The sequence below is a fragment of the Erythrolamprus reginae genome, chromosome 1 (assembly GCF_031021105.1).
Source record: "Erythrolamprus reginae isolate rEryReg1 chromosome 1, rEryReg1.hap1, whole genome shotgun sequence".
Classification (NCBI taxonomy): domain Eukaryota; kingdom Metazoa; phylum Chordata; class Lepidosauria; order Squamata; family Dipsadidae; genus Erythrolamprus; species Erythrolamprus reginae.
Window position 1 is genome coordinate 35,642,416 of NC_091950.1, and position 22,749 is coordinate 35,665,164.

Here is a 22,749-nt window from a genome sequence, read left to right on the forward strand (position 1 = left end):
GAATATACTCCCAAATTGGGTAAAGCTGGATTTCTTTCGGTAACAACACATGAACCCATCACCCATCACAAGGACATTTAAATTGGCCTCTAGATTGTCACATGTACTAAAATATTTATGAAAGTCCACCAAAGTATTCTTATGAAGATGAAATTTGAAATTGCCAATAGTAATTTGTTGAAATGTCATAAATGCCATTCATTGTCATTGTTTTTATAATACAGGTAATTCACAAGTTACAACCTTTCTTTCAATAACTGTTTAAGCTACAATAGCGCTGAAGGAAAGGACATACATACAATCAATCCTTGAAATTCAGTAGTAAGACTTTCTGATAAGTGATTTGGGGTAATAAAAGAAAATGGGAAACATTCTTTTAAGGGTTTCCCCCCCCTGCAAATTTCTGCAACTTATTTGCTAAACAGACAGAAAAGGGAAAGCCTTTTTAAAACTTCAAACAGTGCGTCTAAAGATTTTAATTGAATGGATATAGATATATGCTCCACTGATTTCCTTGAAAGTTGTATGGAATCAAAGTGTAAATTAACAAACATCAGAATTTTTTTCTAAAAGCCCACTGATTTCAATTGTATCTAAAAATATTGTTGATTACTTGATTCAGATCTCTGCAGTTTGGCATTCATCAAGCGAATCTTGAATGATATTTCACTAGCAGCAAGAATAATGACCCTGAAATATTATTAGGGATGAAAAAGAGAATGAAATACTGAAAACCAGATATCGATAACTGGTTATGTCTAGCTTGAAAGGTCAATGATCATATATCGATATGTGCCTGCTTGAACATTTTGTTGGTTCCTATTTGCCTTTCGTCTGGAAGCAAAGTGTACACAAAAAACATATTTTCTTCATTTGAAAGAAAATATTCATTTTCTATTTAAATATACCAGTGACAATGATCCCTACTGTGTTTTCATTTCAAGATAATCACAGCAGATCTATTGTCTTCTGCCTGAACAATAAATTTGAAAAATGGAAAATACAACCCATGGTTAATTTAAGTTTTTTTTTCTTTTTACCTTTCTTATAAATTACATATAATGATATAAATAATAATCTCAAACACATTTTTGCTTAAGTAATAATTTTATCAATACAAATAAATTTCAAGTATGAAAAGTGCATTATTGCAATAATACCTCTTTGCAAGTCCAAAACTTTAGGGTAAGGGTAAAACTATAAAGTGTAAAAAAACCCCAACAATCAGTGCCTTCTAGTCAGTCAAGGAATCTAATACCTTAAAAATGTTGCCTTGTATGCTACTGAAGGAACAGGTTTGCATAAGGAAGTTAAAATCATCTTCTGTTTTAAAATTCATATCTGGTTGTTCATCTTGCCAAGATTAGAAACTGCTATAAAATTCCCCAACAATCAAGTCCAGGTATCTTCAGCTGTCAACCATTCTGAGCTGCTGCTTGTACACTGCTTTCTTCCTCCTCTTCATGTGTTCGTTTCAGACTTCCTATGAAGCAGGCAGTAAAATTCAAGAGATTAGGCAGTAAGAAAGATGTTTTCTAGGAAAAAAAATAGTTTGACAAGAATCAGACATTTCAAGTATTTTAGTTTTATCTGGCACGTTAAAAATTTCCTCAGAATTTATTCTTAAAATGTGAAACTATTTGATATAAAAATATCCACGTTGACCATACATAGTTGAAATAGTTTAAAAGCAGATATTCTAATTATTGTGCAAAACTTGTTTTACATCTAACACACACCTCTCTCTTCTTCTGTGAAATGTGTAGGGATGAGAGACAGTAACTGCCCAAAATCACCCAGCTAGCTTTCATGCTTAAAAAGGGACTAGAACTCAGTTTCCTGGTTTCTAATCTAGGCAAACATCTTAACCACTACACCAAATTGGCTGTCTATAATGAAGGATCATCAGCATACCTAAGATAGCTCACCTTATGTCAGCATATGACCTTTCCTAGTTGCTTTGTGTAAATGTTAAATAGATACAACTAAACCCATCAGGGTCTCAATGAAGCTACAAAGAGCTTAGTTTCTCCCCACTCATAATCACTTAATGGAAACAACCACTCAGAAAGACAGCATTCTCCCACTCCCAACCCAAAATACTATAGGCAGTTGGTATTAAAGGATACTGAAAAGTCCAGCAGAATCAGAGTCATAGTCATCCCAATCCTGCCAAAGATCACCAAGAAGAGTCAATATAGTTTCAGTCCAACACTCAGTTCCAAAGAGCACAGATAAACCTTCAAGTGCTTCAACAGCTTAAAAAGATTCAAATGACCAGCTGTCTGCAAGGAGTATAAATCCTTCCATTCCCCACTAACCTGTCAGAGCTGAAGAAGCTTTTAGGATGAGAAGCTAAATGTCTTCAAAAAGCTTTTTTGGGACAACCATATCAGGGTAAGAAAGTTTCAGATAAACTAATTCATTTAATGGTGACTGTAGTCCAACCACTCTCCCTAGAAAGGGAATGTTTATTTTTTAATCTTTTTATTATATGCTGCCCATCTCAATATCTAAAGTGACACTTGGTGGCTTACAATGCAATATGTGGAATAAGTTGATAGTTACAGTTGAGAGATAGCTAGATTAAGAACTGTTTTATTGAGGAGGGAAGACACTGCTGTCTTGATCAAGGAAGGAAGCCCCTCTCTCTTCCCTCAAAAATATCAATTTGGCTGCTCCCAGCAACTAGGTAGGGTAAGAATCTAATTCACAGATGGAAAAAATAACAGCACAAATGACTTAGTCTACTTCTACTGATCCAGCTTGTTTTCCCAATTGGCCTAATTACTTTGAACAATATTGTTAGGTGGCTATCTGCAGATTCAACAACAGCAGAAAAGGAAGCTTGCTTCAGTGATATGGTATAAACTCAAAGACAAGCCCTTTCTATGTTTAATCACTGTCACATCACCTTTATGTTTCTAGAAGGTAATTCCCTCATAAATTAACAATGAATATCCTAAGAACATACAACCTACATGAAAAAAGTTATAGCTATATAGCTGTGTTAAGATCTCACCTGTAGTAACTGAAAGTGATCGCTCCAGCTGCCGAGGTGACATCATCTGTATAGTTAATTTTGCTAGATAGATGGCTTCATATTCCTAAAACAAGAAGACTTGAAGAATTATACAAAAGTTGCAGGAATCACTGTGTCAAGACCTTAAGACTAAAAGAACTAATGGAAAAACCAACAAGAGCATATAAATATTATAATTCAGGGAAACTGAAATATTTCAAGAAACTGAGGAACAGATTTGGATGAGAGAAGGGAAATGAGCAATTTATTTCCACTTGATTAAATTAAATCTAGACTTAGGGGGGGAAATCACTGTAGCTTCTTCTCTGGAGGAAGACGTGACCTCCTATATCTCTTTAAATAACACACAGCTCAAGCAATCATCAATGTACACCTGAATTAGTACATCTGGTCATGACCATAATTTGTTCCATAACTTTGGTCGTAACTTTTGGTCATGACCCGAAACTTATCAAAATTAATGCAGTAGCCACATGTGGGTTGCTGTTTGTAAACAAACAGGAAATTTAGGGCTTACAAAAGCCACTGATTTGGTTGTGGTCAGAAGCGTTTGTGACCAGAGGTTCTACTGTATTTGAACATTGGGTGTAAAAGAATGAAAGCTGTGGTTTTTAAAGAACACCTGCAGCCAATGAAGAGGACAGTTCATTGATGGTTGCTCCAGAATCTTAACTACTTCTGCCATATATTTTAGAAATTTTATTAATAATAAAACTCCTTTTAATATTTAAGTAATAGACAGTTTACATATTTGGCTAAGCTTATCCACTCACGTTTTCAAACATTTCAGTATTTTAAATTTCATATTCCACATTAAAAGAACCAAAATTTCAATGTCCAAATAAATATATTTGAATAAAAATAACTCACTATGCTGGGAAATATAACCAAAATCCAAAAAAGATGAATACCTTTCTTTTAAATCAGAACATCAATACATTTCAGACAATTAAGCTGATTATCTAGGTCCCCAGCAGTCGGGTTTCAGGCCCGGTTACAGCACGGAAACCGCTTTGGTCGCGTTGATGGATGATCTCTGGCGGGCCCGGGACAGGGGTTTATCCTCTGTCCTGGTGCTCCTCGATCTCTCAGCAGCTTTCGATACCATCGACCATGGTATCCTTCTGCGCCGGTTGGAGGGGCTGGGGGTGGGAGGCACTGTTCTTCAGTGGTTCTCCTCCTACCTCTCTGGCCGGTCGCAGTCGGTGTTAGTGGGGGGTCAGAGGTCGGCTCCGAGGTCTCTCCCTTGTGGGGTGCCTCAGGGGTCGGTCCTCTCCCCCTTGCTATTTAACATCTACATGAAACCGCTGGGTGAGATCATCCAAGGACATGGGGTGAGGTATCATCAATATGCCGATGATACCCAGCTTTACATCTCCACCCCATGCCCAGTCAACGAAGCGGTGGAAGTGATGTGCCGGTGCCTGGAGGCTGTTGGGGCCTGGATGGGTGTCAACAGACTCAAACTCAACCCGGATAAGACGGAGTGGCTGTGGGTTTTGCCTCCCAAGGACAATTCCATCTGTCCGTCCATTACCCTGGGGGGGGAATTATTGACCCCCTCAGAGAGGGTCCGCAACTTGGGCGTCCTCCTCGATCCACAGCTCACATTAGAAAACCATCTCTCAGCTGTGGCGAGGGGGGCGTTTGCCCAGGTTCGCCTGGTGCACCAGTTGCAGCCCTATCTAGACCGGGACTCATTGCTCACAGTCACTCATGCCCTCATCACCTCGAGGTTCGACTACTGTAATGCTCTCTACATGGGGCTACCTTTGAAAAGTGTTCGGAAACTTCAGATCGTGCAGAATGCAGCTGCGAGAGCAGTCATGGGCTTACCTAGGTACGCCCATGTTTCACCATCACTCCGCAGTCTGCATTGGCTGCCGATCAATTTCCAGTCACAATTCAAAGTGTTGGTTATGACCTTTAAAGCCCTTCATGGCATCGGACCAGAATATCTCCGAGACCGCCTCCTGCCGCACGAATCCCAGCGACCGATTAGGTCCCACAGAGTGGGCCTTCTCCGGGTCCCGTCAACTAAACAATGCCGGTTGGCGAGTCCCAGGGGAAGAGCCTTCTCTGTGGCGGCGCCGGCTCTCTGGAACCAACTCCCCCCGGAGATTAGAACTGCCCCTACTCTTCCTGCCTTCCGAAAACTCCTTAAGACTCACCTTTGCCGTCAGGCATGGGGAAACTAAACATCTCCCCTGGGCATGTTAATTATACATGGTATGCTTGTGTGTGTGTTTGCTATTACAGTGGTACCTCGAGATACGAGTTTAATTCGTTCCGGACCTGGGCTCTTAAGTCGAGCAGCTCTTATCTCGAACGACTTTTCCCCATAGGAATTAATGTAAATAATTTTAATTGGTTCCAGCCCTCAAAAAACTCACAAAGTTAGTCTAAATTATGCAGAAAGACATGTTTTTAATGAAGAAATGTACATGTACATATAAATGAATAATGAAGTTTCTTTCACTTAACTTGTAAACTTTCTTAAACTTTTAAATTTACATATGTTCAACTTCTCTGCCACCCAATCCTGTAGGACAGAGGTCCCCAACCCTTTTTGCACCAGGGACCGGCTTTAAGTGATCAAGAGAGGAATGGGTGAATGAATGGACGGAGGGTGGGAAGGAAGGAAGGAAAGAGGGAAGGGACAGGAACAGAGGAAGGAAGCAAGGAAACTTATGAAAGGGGAGAGTAAGAGAGGAATGAGTGAAGGGAGGGAGGGAGGGAAGAAGGTGGGAAGGAGAAAGAAAAGAAGAAATAGAGGAAGGGAAGGTAAAAGAGAGAAAGAAAAAGAGCAAGAAAGAAAGCAAGAAAGCAAGAAAGAAAGAAAGAAAGAAAGAAAGAAAGAAAGAAAGAAAGGGGGAAGGGACAGGAACAGAGGAAGGAAGCAAGGAAACTTATGAAAGGGGAGAGTAAGAGAGGAATGAGTGAAGGGAGGGAGGGAGGGAAGAAGGTGGGAAGGAGAAAGAAAAGAAGAAATAGAGGAAGGGAAGGGAAGAGAAAGAAAAAGAGCAAGAAAGAAAGCTGCAAGCACCCCCCCGAGCCCCCCAGGCCGGCTGCAACCTTTTAAAACACGCGCGCCGCTTCGCGGCTGTCTCCTGAAGCCGAACGCGGAAGTTAGCGTTTGGCTTCAGGAGACAGCTCCTTGGCGCTTGTATCTCGAATTTGGGCTTGTAAGTAGAACAAAAATATCTCTCCCCTCCCAGCTCTTATCTCGAGTTGCTCTTAAGTAGAGCAGCTCTTATGTCGGGGTTCCACTGTACATGGGGTTTTCTTAAATCGTTAAATATTTTAATTAATTGGATTGTTGTGACTGTTTTTACTTGTTGTGAGCCGCCCCGAGTCTCCGGAGAGGGGCGGCATACAAGTCCAACTAATAAAATAAATAAATAAATTAGGTATTACTACCTACAGAATTAGTAATTATCTACCAGCACAAATATTTTTACCTGAAGTTGATGAACAAATCCAGCATTGGGATTAATACAAAACCTTCTTTCTTGCACATATGTAAATGCATCCCTAGAAAAAAGAAATTATCCATTCATGTGCATTTCATTTGGTTTCTGATTTACCTAATATTTTCCTTTATTTTTATTTGGTGTTTTATTTGGCGTTCATTCTTATCTCCACTCTTGGACCTTAGAATATACAGTGTTCCCTCGATTTTCGCGGGGGATGCGTTCCGAGACTGCCCGCGAAAGTTGAATTTCCGCGAAGTACAGATGCGGAAGTAAATACACTATTTTTGGCTATGAACAGTATCACAAGCCATCCCTTGACACTTTAAACCCCTAAAGTGCAATTTCCCATTCCCTTAGCATCCATTTAGATCATTACTCACCATGTTTATTTATTAAAGTTTATTTAAAAAAATATTTATTAAAGTCGGATGAAAGTTTGGCAATGACATATGATGTCATCGGACGGGAAAAACCGTGGTATAGGGGGAAAACCCGCAAAGTATTTTTTAATTAATATTTTTGAAAAACAGTGGTATAGACATTTCGTGAAGTTCGAACCTGCGAAAATCGAGGGAACACTGTATTAGAATCTCTGTTCTAGTATTGGCCAAGCCTACATTTGGAATAAAGAATGTGTTCAACATGAATCAGACTTTCCTACTTAACTTCCAAAAATATTCTTTATACATAAATTGCATATGAAATTCTTAATGCATATAAAATACAATGACATATCTTGGACAAATTTACTGCTGCTTTAAAATGTCCCATGCCAGATATAAATAAATAGCATTTTGTTTTATGCTACATCTGGTATGGGACATTTAAAAGCAATATTGGTGGTATAAATTATTAAACAAAGTTCAGAAACATTGAATTTAAAAAATGGGAATGATTTCTGGGAAGAATCCAAGAATTTGCTTTAACGATAGTTAAAAACACCTAATCGAGTCTTTGGAGAGGGGCAGCATACAAATCTAATTAATAATAATAATAATAATAATAATAATAATAATAATAATAATAAATTATTTTACAAATCCTCTATCCTGAAATTCAACAGCCTATTTAGTAAATGTTCTTACCTGTACTTCACACCAAATGTTTCCATAATATATGCAATAACTAAGGCAGCACTGAAAGCAGACAAATAAACAAGGTAAGATATGTTGGTCATGCCTTATCAATGTTTTTTAAAATGTGATGGTTTTTTTGTTACCTTCTAGAAATTCCTGCGTTCCCATGCACAAGAACTTTTCCTGAGAATGAAAAAAGTTATTGTACTATATAGCATTTCCTCCTCTTGCATTACATTGTTTACATTACAGGACACAGTACCACTTATCTGCAAGATTCACAAGAGGGTTTATTAAGGTTAGATGTAATATCAAAGAATTCTTGGATTAGTAAGTAAAATTAACATGGCAAGTGGGAAATCTGCTTGGCCCATCTATTTGTGAAATAGTAGCAAGGTGTTTATTTGCCCAGTTTGTGACAAAATAAACACTTGCTTCCAGCTGCCACTTGCCCTGGTGCTGCAAGTAGAAGGGAAGCGTAAACACGGCCTCTGTTTGGATACAGAAAGCTAACACTGGAGGTTCTTAAGAAGAAACTGGACAGCCACATGCCTAAAATGGTATAGTCTCCTGCTTGAGCTGGGGTTTAGACTAGAAGACCTCCAAGGTCCCTTCCAACTGTTGCTCTATATTCTGATTGTGTGAACATAATAAACATAGTATTATGAGCTATCTTGTAGATCAGCTGATAAACAGAACACTATATCAAAACAAATCTTTATTATCAATGCACAACAAGTGTACAATTCAATGAAATTGAATAATTTAATATAAATTAAATCAGGAACTTATGAAAGCTTACACAGACAGAATCTGTTCATTTTTTAAAAAAACACCAGTAACTCTTGTTGTGCAAAATTGCAGCCATAGTTTTTTTCATGGGAAAACAAGACTGGTTCATTTCACTATTCTTTAAAAAAAAATGCTATAGACATCCCAGCTGCATTCCAATGACTTTGCTTCACCCTTAGTCTCCTATGAAATCTCATCACATTCTTATAAGATTCCATAGAGACAGCTTGAAAAGCCCTGATCTGAATCACAAATCAAGATTGACTAAATATCGGCAGTAATACCATATACATTTTAAGCTAGATGCAAACTTCTAGGCTAAATTTTTTTATTCTTTTTGATTGGTAACTGAAGGCTACAGGATTGTGTCATGTAGTTATCTGTTCAAATTAGCCCCTAAGGCAAAGACTGGCAAATATTAAATCACTGGAGAAAACAATTCAGCCTTTCTAGAGAACTGAAGGAGAGCATCCAATGACACTACTGAAAAGGGCACGCCTGTCAATTTTACTGTGGGAAGGGCAGGTTAAAAATGAAAATAAGAACGTTAGGTCATATTCCTATCCTCACAGAAAGATACTTTCTTTGAAAGGCTATAATAATATTGTGCCATCTAACCTAATGTCAAGATAGTAATTGGAGACATCTGTCATCCAAGAAAACATATATGCACAAAAATAAAGGCAGGGGGAGGGGAGAACAGGCTGGGTTACCACAAAGCATCCATTGTGTCACTAAAATTCAACAATACCATGGGACTACAAATGGGCAGGGTGTATTTCAGGCACTACTCATCTTTGCTCTAAGGCATGACAGTAAAAGTTAATTATATAGTGGCAAGAAACAATTTGTTCGCTAAAGTTTTTGATTTGAAAAGAAAAAAAAACTATTCTGGGTATCAGAAAGTTATCAAAATTGTAAACAGAGAAAAACACAAGCCTATAAATAATAATGGTCATTCTATGACAAAGTATTCTTATCTTGTATACCTTGTATCTCTATATATTTAATATGAAAAGAAGCTACAACCTTCCATTTTCAAGCAAACAATTTAAGATACATACCTCCAGTTTGTAAACTCCCATCAATAAACTCCTTAGTCTAAAGAGAAAGAAAAACACCATTCTTTTTCCATTTTATTAAACATGCTTACACTGATAGAATCAGTTTTTATTATAACATATTGAAATAACTTCTGCACAAAAAGGTAATATTCACAAAACATGCAATTATAAACCAACAAAAATTTAAAAGGAGATAATTGAAACCACATAATAAAATTTGGATAAAATAGATAAAATTTGGATACATTTGAATAAAACAGACATGTAGATTTGATGTATCGTTTATTAGTATGAGAAGGTTCTATATGAAGGAACAATATTGAAAAGGCAACGTTTTCTCCATTGTGTAATGTAAATTGCAGAATGGAAAACAATGTTTATGTTTACTAAGAAAATGATGTTTTATGAATCACAATATGCCATGCTTATCAATGCATTAGAGTGTTTCATGTAATATGGTTAGTCATTGCAACTCTAATCAAAGATAAAGTTTATTTACCTGAATAATTTCAATTATAGATACAGTACTTATTCTCTCCTTTAACATTACCCCCTTCAGTTCTAAAACTTATGCTTATGAAATAATTTAACTCATGATGATGGACACTTACCATTGGGAAAAACCTTATAATATTTTCAATGGGATTATCAGCAATATCCAAGACCAAATACCTACAATTAAAATAATTGTATTAAGTATATAGTCAGGACCATTCATTTTTCTAGAGTGTTAAACAGCCATAAAACATTAAAACAAGGAGCTCATTGAGACAGTGGGTGTAGGTTTACTCCCTACTCTCAGTTTAATCTCTCAAAATTTAAACTTCTTACACCATCACTGAATATTCTGATGATCCCTCCTCTGCTAAATATTCTAAATATTCTAGACATATACTTCTATAGAGCAAAATTAAATTAGAATTTCAGAAGTGAAGTCGTAGTGCAATGAGAATTAACATTTTTTTGATTCTACATTACTTCAAAACAGCTGTTCCTATTCTGACCATCTCCAAATAGTCTTTGCTAGAATTTTGTCTAAAATCTTGAGGAATTAGTGTTCACCAATAAGGTAACATAGAAGTAGAAAGATAAATATAGGAAGTCTTCCACCTATGACCATAATTGAGCCAAAAATTTATGTGGCCAAGCAAGACAGTGGTTAAGTGATTTTTGCCCCATTATACGATCTATCTTGCCACAGTTGTTAAGTGAATAACTGCAGTTGTTAAATTAGTAACATGGTTGTTAAATGAATCTGGCTTCCCCCATTTACTTTGCTTGTCAGAAGATTACAAAAAGTGATCACATGACCCTGTTGTAAATATGAGTCTATTGCCAAGCATCTGAAATTTGATTATATGACCATGAAGATGTTGTAGGGGTCATGTGAAAAACAGTGACTTTTTGCAGTATTGTGGTAACTTTCAATGATCACTGTCATAAGTCGAGGATTACCTATAGTCTGCATTGTTATATATCAGATATTTATGTTTGACTCTTTGTAGCGTAGCACAAATGGTTTATAAACTAGTGGATTAAATTGTTCAAAGCCTCTAGCAGAAGAAAAAGTTGTTAGCAATGCTTTTCACGTTTGCAAAAAACACAGAAAGCATTATTTTATGAAATAAAAGAATTACCATTAATTCTATCATCTGTAATGAAAAGTATTTATATGTTACTGAATGAAATTTCTTATTAAACCACTAAGAAATATGTAGCTAATATTTAAGTTAAGCAACTGAACAGTAACTGAAACTAAAGTGATTTAGGAAGTTAGCAAAATTCTGTCTCAAGTTCATTATAAAGCTGACATCAAAATTTGTTCCAATGACTGCATCTAAAATATAAAGAGCAGGGTCCCCAACCCCTGGTCCATGGACCAGGCTGTGCCATGCCAGAAATCGGACCACACAAATAAGTGAAGGCCATCCATGGAATGCAGGCAGCACATAAAACCAGGACCTCTGGTTCTCAGAAAAACCTCTCTCCACAAAACCGGTCCCTGGTACCCAAAGGTTGTGTGAGCATGCGTGGACCCTGGGATGCATGCACAGGGGCTGCAAACACATTGCATTTTGGGGATTCGGGCTCACGCGTGCACATTGGGCACTCAGTCCAGAAAACGTTAGCCATCACTGAAATAGCATATACCAGTGATGGTTAACCTTTTCCCATCAGCAGCCATAATGCAATGTATGTGTGACACCACCCACGCGCGCTCTGCGCCCATGTGCGTGACACCCCCTGTGCTCATCCCACGCATGTGTACATGTCCTCCCTACGCATGCATGCACTACCCTTCCTGCCCCCTCTGGAGCCTGGAGGAGGCTGTTTTTGCCCTCCTTGAGGCTCAAGAAAAGCTTCTGTAGTCTGGGGAGGGTGAAAAATGGGCCTCCCGGAAGTCTGGGTCCTGTTTCGGTCCTCTGGAAAGTCTCTGGAGCCTGAGGATCTGCCCCCCCCTCCGCACATATGCAGCAGATATCCAGTCTGGCCAGTGGGAGGCGCACAGTGGAGCTGGGCGACAGCTCATGTGCCCGCAGAGAGGGCTCTATATGCCACTTGTGCCTTAGCTTTGCCATCACAGGCGTATACTACCCTAAAAAGTACATATTGCATAACACTTCATGATCCCTGTTTCCGAAACAGAATTTATTTAAGATTTTCTTACCTAAATAACTGCTGGAAGTTTGGTTTAATAAAGTTTGCTTCAATGTTTTGTCTTATGCATATTACATGAGTGATCCCATGTTTCTGAAGTGTAGGTAGCTGCAAAACAAAATTATGAATAAGGGAAAAATTCAATGTATGGCTGATATCAAGCCAGAAACAATTTTTAAAACAATAGAACTGCATTTTAGTAGCTAATAGTTAATTAATTGTTATATATGAGGTGGTCAACAAGCAAATTTAATAAATAAATAAAATGATGACACTAAAATAGCAATACAGAATATGTCTCTTTTCTCCCTCTGCACACCAAATATAGGTCCTGGCTGAAAATATCCAGTATCTCTGAAAGAGCTCAATTGATTAGTCTCTTTGCCCAAAACAAATTTAATAAGCTAAAAACCATTATGTATAATATATATGAATTTTAGAAGGATTTTCAGTCTTCTGACCATTCTATAACGAAACAGTGCATCTGCAGAAAGTGTAAATATCTCAATCAATGCTGCAATAATTTTTTTATTTTTGTTGCAGCGTTTCCAAGCAGAAATCAAGTGATACCCAGCAAAAAATAAAAATGCAACAATATTGAAAAAGTATAAGGGACATGGTAAAAAAATTTCTAACAATTAAGGTTTATTGTATATTTATACAAAATCCAAAACAGCTTCTTAAAAAGAGATTTTCAATGCATGACAATGAAGAGAGGAAAGAAACATGTCCTAAAAAAAGAATCTAGATAATTTACACATAACTAGTCAGCATAAAAAGATTCCCGGCAACCTACCTTGCTTTTCATAGCTGAAGAGTATGGGCCTAAGAATAAGCCAGGTAAAATTTCCTTTAAAAAAAGATAAAGAACAGACAGTGGGTAAGTGGATGGGTGGAAGAAAACAAAAACACATACAAAATTTACAAAGTATAACATTAATGTGTAATAAGAATGATATTATTGCAATATCAAGATTAGTCTTAAATTAACTCTGGCCCTATTAAGATATATTTGAGAAAAACACAAGCCAGGTTTAAATTCTTGTAAATCAGCACAGAGCTAAAAGAAAATACTTCACAGCTTAAGTACATGCTATATTACAAGAGAAACCTCTTGACCTCTGTGCCCAAAGACCATGCCAGAATTCAAATAACAACCTCATGTTTGGTCAAGCTTAATGAATTCAGGAAGAGTACAATAATTTATAAATGTTATGAATGTGCTCTTTTTTCTGGGAAATTACTTGGTTCATTTTTCTTGGAAAAAGAAAAAGAAAGGAAAATGAATAAGTATGATTGCAATCCAGATGAAAATGCCAATAACAGTTTGATTTTGTGCTATAATATCTTGTGCTTCTTTTCCTCCTCAAAAACATTCTGGACTAATCCCGCAGTTTATAGAAGAAATTCAAAGCCTTAAAAGATTTGAGAAAAATATACAAATGTCTCAAGTTATTCCAGACTCTCCATATATCTATCTACATATCTACCTACCTCCAACCTCCCTTCCTACCTATTGTCTGTCTGTATTTTTCAGTCTCAATTTTTATTACATGTTTAACCCAAGTCCAATTTTCACTTTTATTTTTCCTGTTCATATGAATATCACCTTATTTTCGTCTGAACATGGTGATTTATGATCACCATGAATACACTTCTATACTGTTTTGTAGAAGCATTTCACAAAACCCTTTTCCAGGTGATGCTCCTGTCTACAAGGAAAATTCAATAGGCCAAGCTTTTCTTCATGGCATCTCTTAATAAGAGAATGAGTTTCTGCCTGCCATTCAACAGTTAAAGGCAAAACAACAGATATTCTGGTTTTTTTTTAAAGTAATTGTCTGTCTGTCTGCCTGCCTACCTACCTATCTGGATTTCTAGATTACCCTTCTCCAGGGGACTCAGGGCAGCTTACAAGATAAAATCAATACAAAATACAAAATTTATGAAACCCAAGTATAAAACCTAAATCTTAAACCCCAGACATTTAAAAGAATTTCAACTAAATTTATCCCAATCACAGTCATAATAACAGCCGAAGCAGAATGTCATCGTTCAATGTCCCCAGGCCTGCCAGCAAAGGAGTGTTTTTAAAACCTTTCGAAAGGCCAGGAGGGTGGCGGCAGTACGAATCTCAGGGGGGAGTTGATTCCAAAGGACTGGAGCAGTCACAGACAAGACCCTTCCCTTAGGCCCCACCAGGCGACATTGCTTGGTTAAAGCCAACTCTGTGGGATCTGATCGGCCGTTGGGATATGTAAGGCAGGAGACGGTCCTGTAAGTAATCTGGTCCAAAGCCATGTAGGGCTTTATAGGTAATAACCAGCACTTTAAATTGCGTTTGGAGACCAATCTTTAATTCAATGCTTATATCTCCTTAAATGCCAACTACGTTCTTTAGCTACAAAATGTTAACTTTCATGCTAAGAGTGGAGTCTAGAAAAATGTATTTCATTTCAAAACAGTTAATAGAGAACCCTGAGCTTTATCCAGAATTGTGCCCAACTAACCAGAAAAAAGAACATTTATACTTAGTGCAGCATTTCTCAACCTTGGCAGTTTGAAGACACATGGATCTCAATTCTCTGTATTTCCCAGATAGCTATGCTGGCTTGAAATTTCTAGCAACTGAAGCCTACACATCTTCAACTTGCTAAAGATAAAAATTTTCCAGCATGAATCTATGGTACACATTACACATGAATATTTTGCCTATGATGGGAAATGGGGAATGTGTATATCAATTAAACTTTAGCCTTTTCATTTAGTTTCTGGTAGCGGAAACTAAATGAGAATCTTATTCAACTTGCCTTTTGTAAAATGGGCATTGAAATAAAAAAGTATGTGTCGCTACAGAGCACTGCACACCAAGACAACTAGACACAAGAACAGTTTTTTTCCGAACGCCATCGCTCTACTAAACAAATAATTCCCTCAAAACTGTCAGACTTTCTACTAAATCTGCACTTCTATTCTACTAGTTTTTCTCATCATTCCTATCACCCATTTTCTCCCATGTTGACTGTATGACTGTAACTTGTTGCTTATATCCTAAGATTTTTATTAATATTGCTTCTTCATTGCTTATTTGACCCCTATGACAATAATTAAGTGTCGTACCACATGATTCTTGACAAATGTATATTTTATTTTATGTACGCTGAGAGCATATGCACCAAGACAAATTCCTTGTGTGTCAAATCACACTTGGCCAATAAAATTCTATTCTATTCAAAAAAATAGACTTAAGATTTTAACTAAAACCTCACCTGTTGACTTGACTAGAATTCTTAAACAAGTTTTTTAAAATTATGATAACCTCACTTCTGTTCTGCTTTGAGAAATTTTGCAAACAGCTGTGGTAATTATTTTGTGACAACTCATACATCCACTGCTCCACAAGGCTTGAGTACCTAGTTATATTCCAGTCCTCTGAATTCAGAGAACAGTGTGATAGAAATGTGTACAGAATGTATAATATTCAGGACTGGCAGAAGTAGTAATTATTGGAATAACCTAGATTACTAACTATCTATAGAGCTCAGAAGAAAAGGCCAGATTAGGATCTAGTCTGCAGCTCTTTCAAATGGGTATATTTCAAAAAGATAATAATATATTGTAATCTTTTGCCACTCTGAGCTTCTTGGTTACAACTCTACGGTAATAAGTAGATAATAAAAAGGCTATTTGTTAGGACAATTTCCCAGACATTTTATAGGAACCATCTTCCTTAATGTTGCTGGGCTTTCCCCCACCCCTTTATGGTTTGCAATATGTAACAAACATGAAATGAATTTGCCACATCAATTTCTTCATTGCCTAATGTAAGATGTCAGCATACATGTTCATAAAGTTGCTAAAGCCCTGCAGCAGCCCAAATGCCTGGTAAATAAAACTTTCATACCTGCATCTCTCTTCTCATTGGATATGTCCAATCCTAAGTGGAAGAAATAAAACACATTTTCTCATTTGAATATAAGACCAGTCAAAATAGTGAGGTTCTGGAAAAAATGCAAGATGAAAATGACAGGTTAAAAAAGATAACAAAGCTATAGGTTTGATCTTATAATTTTTCATTACTAAAGTTATTCTGGAAAATATTCTATACATTTGAGGACTCTAATTTAATAAATTCCTAATCTCACCCAGAGTTAGATTTTTCATTTGTACATGACGCAAAATACAATCTGAACACTGAGTCCCAGCTGAATTTCAACATAATTATATACCATTAACAACTTGCAAAAAAACCAAAACAAAACCTGATGAAATATTAGTGGTTCAGAACTGTTATGGGAAGAAAAGAAATCTGTAAATAACCCTGGAAAATGTTTTAAAGGGGAAATACAATGTTAAGAATATTAAGATTATGTATTGTTAATTGAAAGATTTCCAGAAATTTAATTTCCTAAATATAATCAGTCATGTCTTCCACTATCTACCTAATCACTTTCTCTGCAAGTCAGGACCTTGAGTGAAATATTACTAGTAACAGGCTTAGTGCACGCCTTGTATTAAATCATTATCATAATTGACTAAAATCATATTAACAAATTAAATAAACCTTACTTTATAAGTCTCAAAACCAACACAATAAGCTACAAAAAAGCCACACATATTTTAGTGCAATGTTTAAATTCAGTTATGCTTCCCTAGCTTAAATAATCAATTTCTTAAATTAGCAAGTACAGAATGTTAAAAGAAAACAAACAAAAGGTTGTGACATACAGGAACTTTTCTCTTAATTTGAATTAGTTCACTTTGTGAACTAAAGCAAATTTCATATCAATTTACCACCCATATGTATGCTCAGTGAAATTCTACACCAGAACATCATTTAAGCATTATGTTAAATTAAATACTACAATGAAAAAGAGCACTAATTCTGCCCAAAACTTTAAATGTCTGACTAATATATACTAAAAAAACCCAGATTGACTAGAATATCTGTGCTAATAGAAAGCACATGCTACTCTATAATAGTTCATCTGATATTAGTTTTAGTGAATACAACTATGTAGACATTTAATAAGTAAATACATCTTAAGATTCTGTCATTACAGCTGAAAGCAGTATTGCAACATAAATATTTTGAAATGCTTAATATAAGACAACAAACAGCAAATTATATGTTTTAGTAATAACAACAGATGAAAATGTAGAGCATGTCTTACTGAGCATTTATTCCAGACACAAAGTAGAAGGCATTGAAATATACACATAAGCTGATAAAATACAGTTATTAAAAAGCAGCAGCAGAAAAAAAGACTGTTATGCCCACTATAACCATTATTTTGCAAGAGCTGGCTGGAATATGAATTAGGAACAAAATGGCATATGTCCTTCCTCCTAGAGTGATAAATTAAGACAAAGAAATAGGAAATATTCTCCTACAGACTATCAGAAACAGAATTACATCAATCAGAAATCAAGAGACTAAAGCCATAATTTGGATCTTTAATATGACTTGATTCTTGCAAAAACACAACTAATTTATCATAAGATATTATCCTGTGTTTGAGATGCACACCCTAAGTTACCCAATTCTTAATGGATATTAGTTGTGTCTAAAACACACAATTGTTTCTCCACAATTTCACAGAACCGAATATCTATTTGAAAACTAGCAAATCACTGACATTTTCCCTAATGCAAAATGTTTCAAATCTGAAATGGTCTAAACTTAAAAGGCCATTTTCAGTTTGCAATTTCTGACCTAATTCATAGTGTTTCAATGCTGACCATTCTGCAAATATAGGATTTTGAGCTTGAAACAGAAATAGTAAACCTCATTCAGAGTGTTTTGAATATCTAGAATTCAGCTGTAGCATGGTGTTGAAAGAAGCCAAAATATAAATTAATTTTACAGTATCACTGATTAAAAAGATAGAAATGGAAATCTGTTTTCAATAACAAATATGGTGTTCTTGTGGGAACATGATAACCATCTGAAATTGGTTAAGATCTTAAGCCTCAATTTAAAGGATAGCAGTTTAATCGAGAAACTACATTAGATCTAAGCTAATGCCTTAATTTCAGACAATAATGGACGTTGCTTTAAATAATGGACAAGGTCCACTTAGTGGAAAATCCAATCTTTGTTGCTTTGCCTCAAAATATATTTATTATTCACTAAAATAGTAAGATCACATATAGGTTTAATCTCATATAAGTTTCACTTATAAGTTGTGTGTGTGTGTGTGTTTATGTGTGTGTGTTGAAAAATCCTATTTGCCATTGCAAATATACATTAGACTTCCAACTAATATGCAGAAAATGCTAATCATGGATTTACATTAGATATATTGCATGAACATATGAACAGAATAATGGTAAATTAGTACCTTCTACTGTCTCAAAATCTTTTCCACCATAATTTGCAAATAAATTCGTTAAAAATCAGACAATGTGATTTTCTGGATGTGTTTTCTCATGTTATCTCCCATAGTTGAAGTCTACCTATGATGTCTATTTCAGGCCTCTCTCATCTTTTTAAGTGGGAGAACTTGCACAATTAGTGTCTGACTAAATACTACCCCCCACTGTATCTAGTCCAATATCTGGAGTAGATAGTCTACTGGAGCTATCAGATGAACAGTCATACCAAGATACGGAAAACTGGGTACATTAAAAAGAAACCCAAAACCGCCATGCACATTCTTTCTTTTAACCAACTGCCATTTAGGTCCAAATCTTCCAGAACCATATTCATCATAATTTTTTTAGCAAGCTCCATCAAAAGTTGGATAAAGCAGTCAGGCTTATTTCTGCCAATTTTACTGAGTTCAACTACATTTCTTTCTTGCTTGTTAAATTCAACTTAACTGAAAACTATGCCTCTTGGCTATTATAACAGTTACCCAAAATCTACAGTTGGACAATATCATAATTACAACCAATCAAAATACCAGAAAAGAGCATACAGGCTCTGAGGTCACCACCATGAAATGGTCTGGAAAACAATTCTGGCTGGTCCCAATAAAGGAATTAACAATCTACACCCCCCCCCCCCGCTTCCTGTGGACCAATGCAAGTTTTTACACTGCAATTTTGATAAGCAGATTGCAATATTTTATGCTATATTTTTTTAAAATATAAATTTATGAAGATTTACTCCCCACAGTTCTGGTGATCAGAAAAAAAATTGTGTAATCATCTATGCCACTATAAACTTTTTATTTGTTTTACATTTTTTGTGCACCTGTTACAAAATTATACATTTCAAAAACAATTTGGAAATGAATAGGTGCACCAATCTTATCTGCAAGACAAAAACATCTTATGCTATTCCAGCTCCTTGACTCTGAAAAGTTAAATAATTAAAATATTTAAAGTGATTAGAAAGTTCACGGCTTCTTCAAGGTTAGTCAGACTGCTTGCTGGGCTACCCCCCTGCTGCGTTAGCATTCAATATAGAGATAGATATATAAAGGGAAGCATAGAAATGCAAACAGGAGGAGCATGTCATAAGAATGGGCAACCTTTGAGCTACCATGGTAGCAGACACATTTCCCCCTTTTAGAAAAGAGCAAGGATGGTCAAATGCAGGGCAAGAATACAAAATAAAATGAGCTATGTCACAGGTCTTCATAGCATCAAGAAGTTGTCCTTTCCACCGGGTTCCATTTTTCATTTCTATAATGCAATTCTGACATGTTTCCTATCTCAAATGTGGCAAGGAACTGTAGTGCCAAAAAGATTTGGGGGCACAACTGGATCATTTTATATTGTCAGAATCTATCTATCTATCTATCTATCTATCTATCTATCTATCTATCTATCTATCTATCTATCTACCTACCTACCCACCCATCATCTATCTATCTACCTATCATCTATCTATCTATCCATCCTTCTATCCATCCATCCATCCATCTATCTATCTATCTATCTATTGGATTTCTATGCTGCCCCTCTCCAATTGGATTGGATTCATTATATATTTATTTATTATATATATTATATATATTTTTGATTAGATTTATTGGATTGGATTTATTATATATTTATTATATATTTATTATATATATATATATATATATATATATATATATATATATATATATATATATACACACAGTATGTATATATATATATATATGATTATTCATTATTATATGAATCCAATCAATCAATCAATCAATCAATCAATCAATGAATAAAAGGGATGCTTGGGGGGATACCTGTATAATGGCAACCCCCTCCAAATTGCTTTAAGCCAATTCCCCAATAAGGGTTTTTTTCTCACAGAATAACTCTAGGTGGTAGTAGTGCTGCATGTCATTAAATGGGTGTGCGGGTTCCTGGAGGATACTACAGGGCAACCAATGTGATTCTATTCATGTAGGCTGAAATCAGACGCTGCCCCCTCTTTAGTCTGTCGCGTTGAGAAACATGCTGGGGGGGGGGATCAAACCATGCAGGAATTACAGGCGCGCTCCCTTCCTGTCACTCCTCCTCCTCGTAGAGGCAACGGGACTATTTATTTCAAAAGGAAGGAGGACGGGCTCTCCGAACCAAAAACCTCTCGACCCGTTGATTTAGCGCGGCCGAGCAATTACGGCGCGATTCCGCCCTCCCACACCACCTGCCTAGCAAGTGGAACACCTGTGCGCGCTCGGCTTTTTTTATAAATAGGGCTGCGGGCGGGCGCAGGAAGGGAATAAAAAGGGAGCGCGCGGGAGCGGACTTCACCAGTCGGGGAGGGGTTCGCGAGGTTTCCCCCCACCCTTTCCAACGGGCGGCGAGGGCTGCGCTCCCGAACGGCTCTGGGCTCACCTCGGAGTCCTCTTTGGGCTGCGGCAGCGCGGGGAAAACCGGCTTGGCGAGCTCCATGGCCGGGATGGGCCGGGTAGGGCGAGGCTTCTTTTCCTTCCTTCCCTGCGTTGTTCTCTCCCTTCTATTTTTTTGCCCCCCCTTCTTCTGTCAGTCAGCGGGGCAGAGGGGCAAGAAGGTCGGTGGGCCTCGGCGCTCGAGCGGCGGGGGCCGAGGGGCTGGCAGGGACCCGAGGAAGATGGTGACGAGGAGGAGGAGGCAGTGGCGGCGGCGGGGGCTCGCGCCCAGCCGCCATGCTGTTCGCAGGTTACCCCTCCCTCCCCCACCCGAAGGCTGGCTGGCTGGCAGGCGGTCGGTCGGTCACTCCTGGCTCCGCTCGCGGACGACGTCGCTCGCGCGCTCCGCTCGGAGCCTTTCTTCCCCCCTCCCCCTCCTCCTCCCCTCCCGCTGCCCTCCGGGCCTTTCTCCCAACCGCCGCTCGCTTTGCTGCCCAGGCCGGTCGGGATGGGTGGGGAAGCCGAGGGGGCGTGGCGTTGGAACGAACCGTCAGGGGGGAAATGGGTGTGGTGTCGACGGAGGAGGAGGAGCCGCCCCTGCTCGGGTCACAGGCAGGAGGGGGCGTGGCCCAGCGCCGAGGTCCCGAAGGGGTGTGTGTGACGGGAGTTGAGAGAGAAGGAAGGGGGCGTGTCGGGGAAAAACCTGAGAGGACGCGCTCGTCCTCCTTTTTTTGCTCCTGGTGACGCGCATGCGTGATTGAAGGCGAGCGGCTGTCGCTACCTCGTGCGCTGGGGGCGGGGAGGCTCCCTCGCGTCAGCAGCGACCAGCTGTGGAAGGAGGGTTTTTTCCCAAACCCGGATTCTGTACAAAAAGGGCTTTTTAAAAAAACTCATTTAATGTGGCTTTACTCGATCTGCTTTGCCAACAATGACCATAGGATGCTTTTGATCACCTCTACTCTGCCTATGTTAGGAGCCATTGATGTCCCAATTTATAATAAAATATTTGCATCATTTCAATCTGCATCTTACTTAACCACAGAAATAACGGGACGGTTCCATTATTATTATTATTGTTATTAATAATAATAATAATAATAATAATAATAATAATACGGTTCCTGTATTATTATTATTATTATTAATAATAATAATAATAACAATTATTATTATTATTATTAATAATAATAATAATATAATAATAATAATAATAATAATAAGATTTGTATTCTGCCCTTCTCTGAAGAGTCAGGGTGGCTCAGGGTATAAAAGCAACACAACAATAAATCTAATTAATTAAAAGTTACTACTAAAATCCCATATACAGTATAACAAAAAACAGTCAATTCATTCACAACCACACATTACATCTCGTAAACAGAGGAAGGGGGCTTGATCTAATCGCCCCATGCTTGGCGACATAAATGAGTTTTGAGGCTCTTGCAAAAGGCTAGGAGGGTGGGGTTCTTCCCCTGGGCCCCGCCAGACAACATTGTCTAGCCGACGGGACCGGGAGAAGGCCAACTCTGTAAGACCTAACCGGTCACTGGGATTCATATCCTAAAATGCAACTCCCAAATTCTAGTACTTAAAATCCTAATTCTTTTGCTTTGGACAGAGGTACATAGAACTCCCTTCTCTATGTCGGGTATTGCCCACCTTAATTCTGCTCTGTTCTGTGAAATCAGTTGCATCGGTTTATGTAGTTTTTCAGATTGCTCAATGTTTGTCAAAAATGGTATTAAAAAGCAACAAATGCGACTTGACGGAAATGATGAACTTTGATTCAAAAAAAGGCTGCAATGTCCAGAGCTCTGTATTTACACTAACGAAGGAGAAAAGAGGTTTTCCATAGAGAATTTAGTTGCT

General features: G+C 37.6%; 1 protein-coding gene across 5 annotated transcripts; it reads right to left on the reverse strand.

Moving 5' to 3' along the window:
* Window positions 1-1,088: 1,088 nt before the first annotated feature.
* STYX (serine/threonine/tyrosine interacting protein) lies at window positions 1,089-21,390 on the reverse strand. Of its 5 annotated transcripts, none has more exons than XM_070749354.1 (11): window positions 20,888-21,390; window positions 16,014-16,046; window positions 12,906-12,959; window positions 12,120-12,217; window positions 10,063-10,123; window positions 9,452-9,488; window positions 7,739-7,778; window positions 7,605-7,655; window positions 6,505-6,577; window positions 3,023-3,107; window positions 1,089-1,483 (listed from the first exon to the last, which is right to left on the reverse strand). In XM_070749354.1, exons 1-11 carry the CDS (start codon window positions 20,942-20,944, stop codon window positions 1,416-1,418), a joined length of 657 nt encoding a protein of 218 aa, XP_070605455.1. In that variant the 5' UTR covers window positions 20,945-21,390; the 3' UTR covers window positions 1,089-1,415. The 5 variants fall into 5 exon arrangements, with proteins under 5 accessions (XP_070605455.1, XP_070605464.1, XP_070605483.1 ...); XM_070749363.1 differs by having other exon boundaries at window positions 1,089-1,535; window positions 20,888-21,385; XM_070749382.1 differs by having other exon boundaries at window positions 16,014-16,110; window positions 20,888-21,376.
* Window positions 21,391-22,749: the final 1,359 nt, after the last annotated feature.

What these genes read in the sequence shown, in the direction of transcription:
- STYX (XM_070749354.1), bottom strand. Translation starts at nt 20,944, where the DNA reads ATGGAGCTCGCCAAGCCGGTTTTCCCCGCGCTGCCGCAGCCCAAAGAG. An exon ending in AACGCAGGAATTTCTAGAAG is followed by an intron (nt 7,656 to 7,738) that starts GTAACAAAAAAA and finishes GTCTGCTTTCAG; the next exon opens with TGCTGCCTTAGTTATTGCAT. An exon ending in GATTTGTTCATCAACTTCAG is followed by an intron (nt 3,108 to 6,504) that starts GTAAAAATATTT and finishes TTCTTGTTTTAG; the next exon opens with GAATATGAAGCCATCTATCT.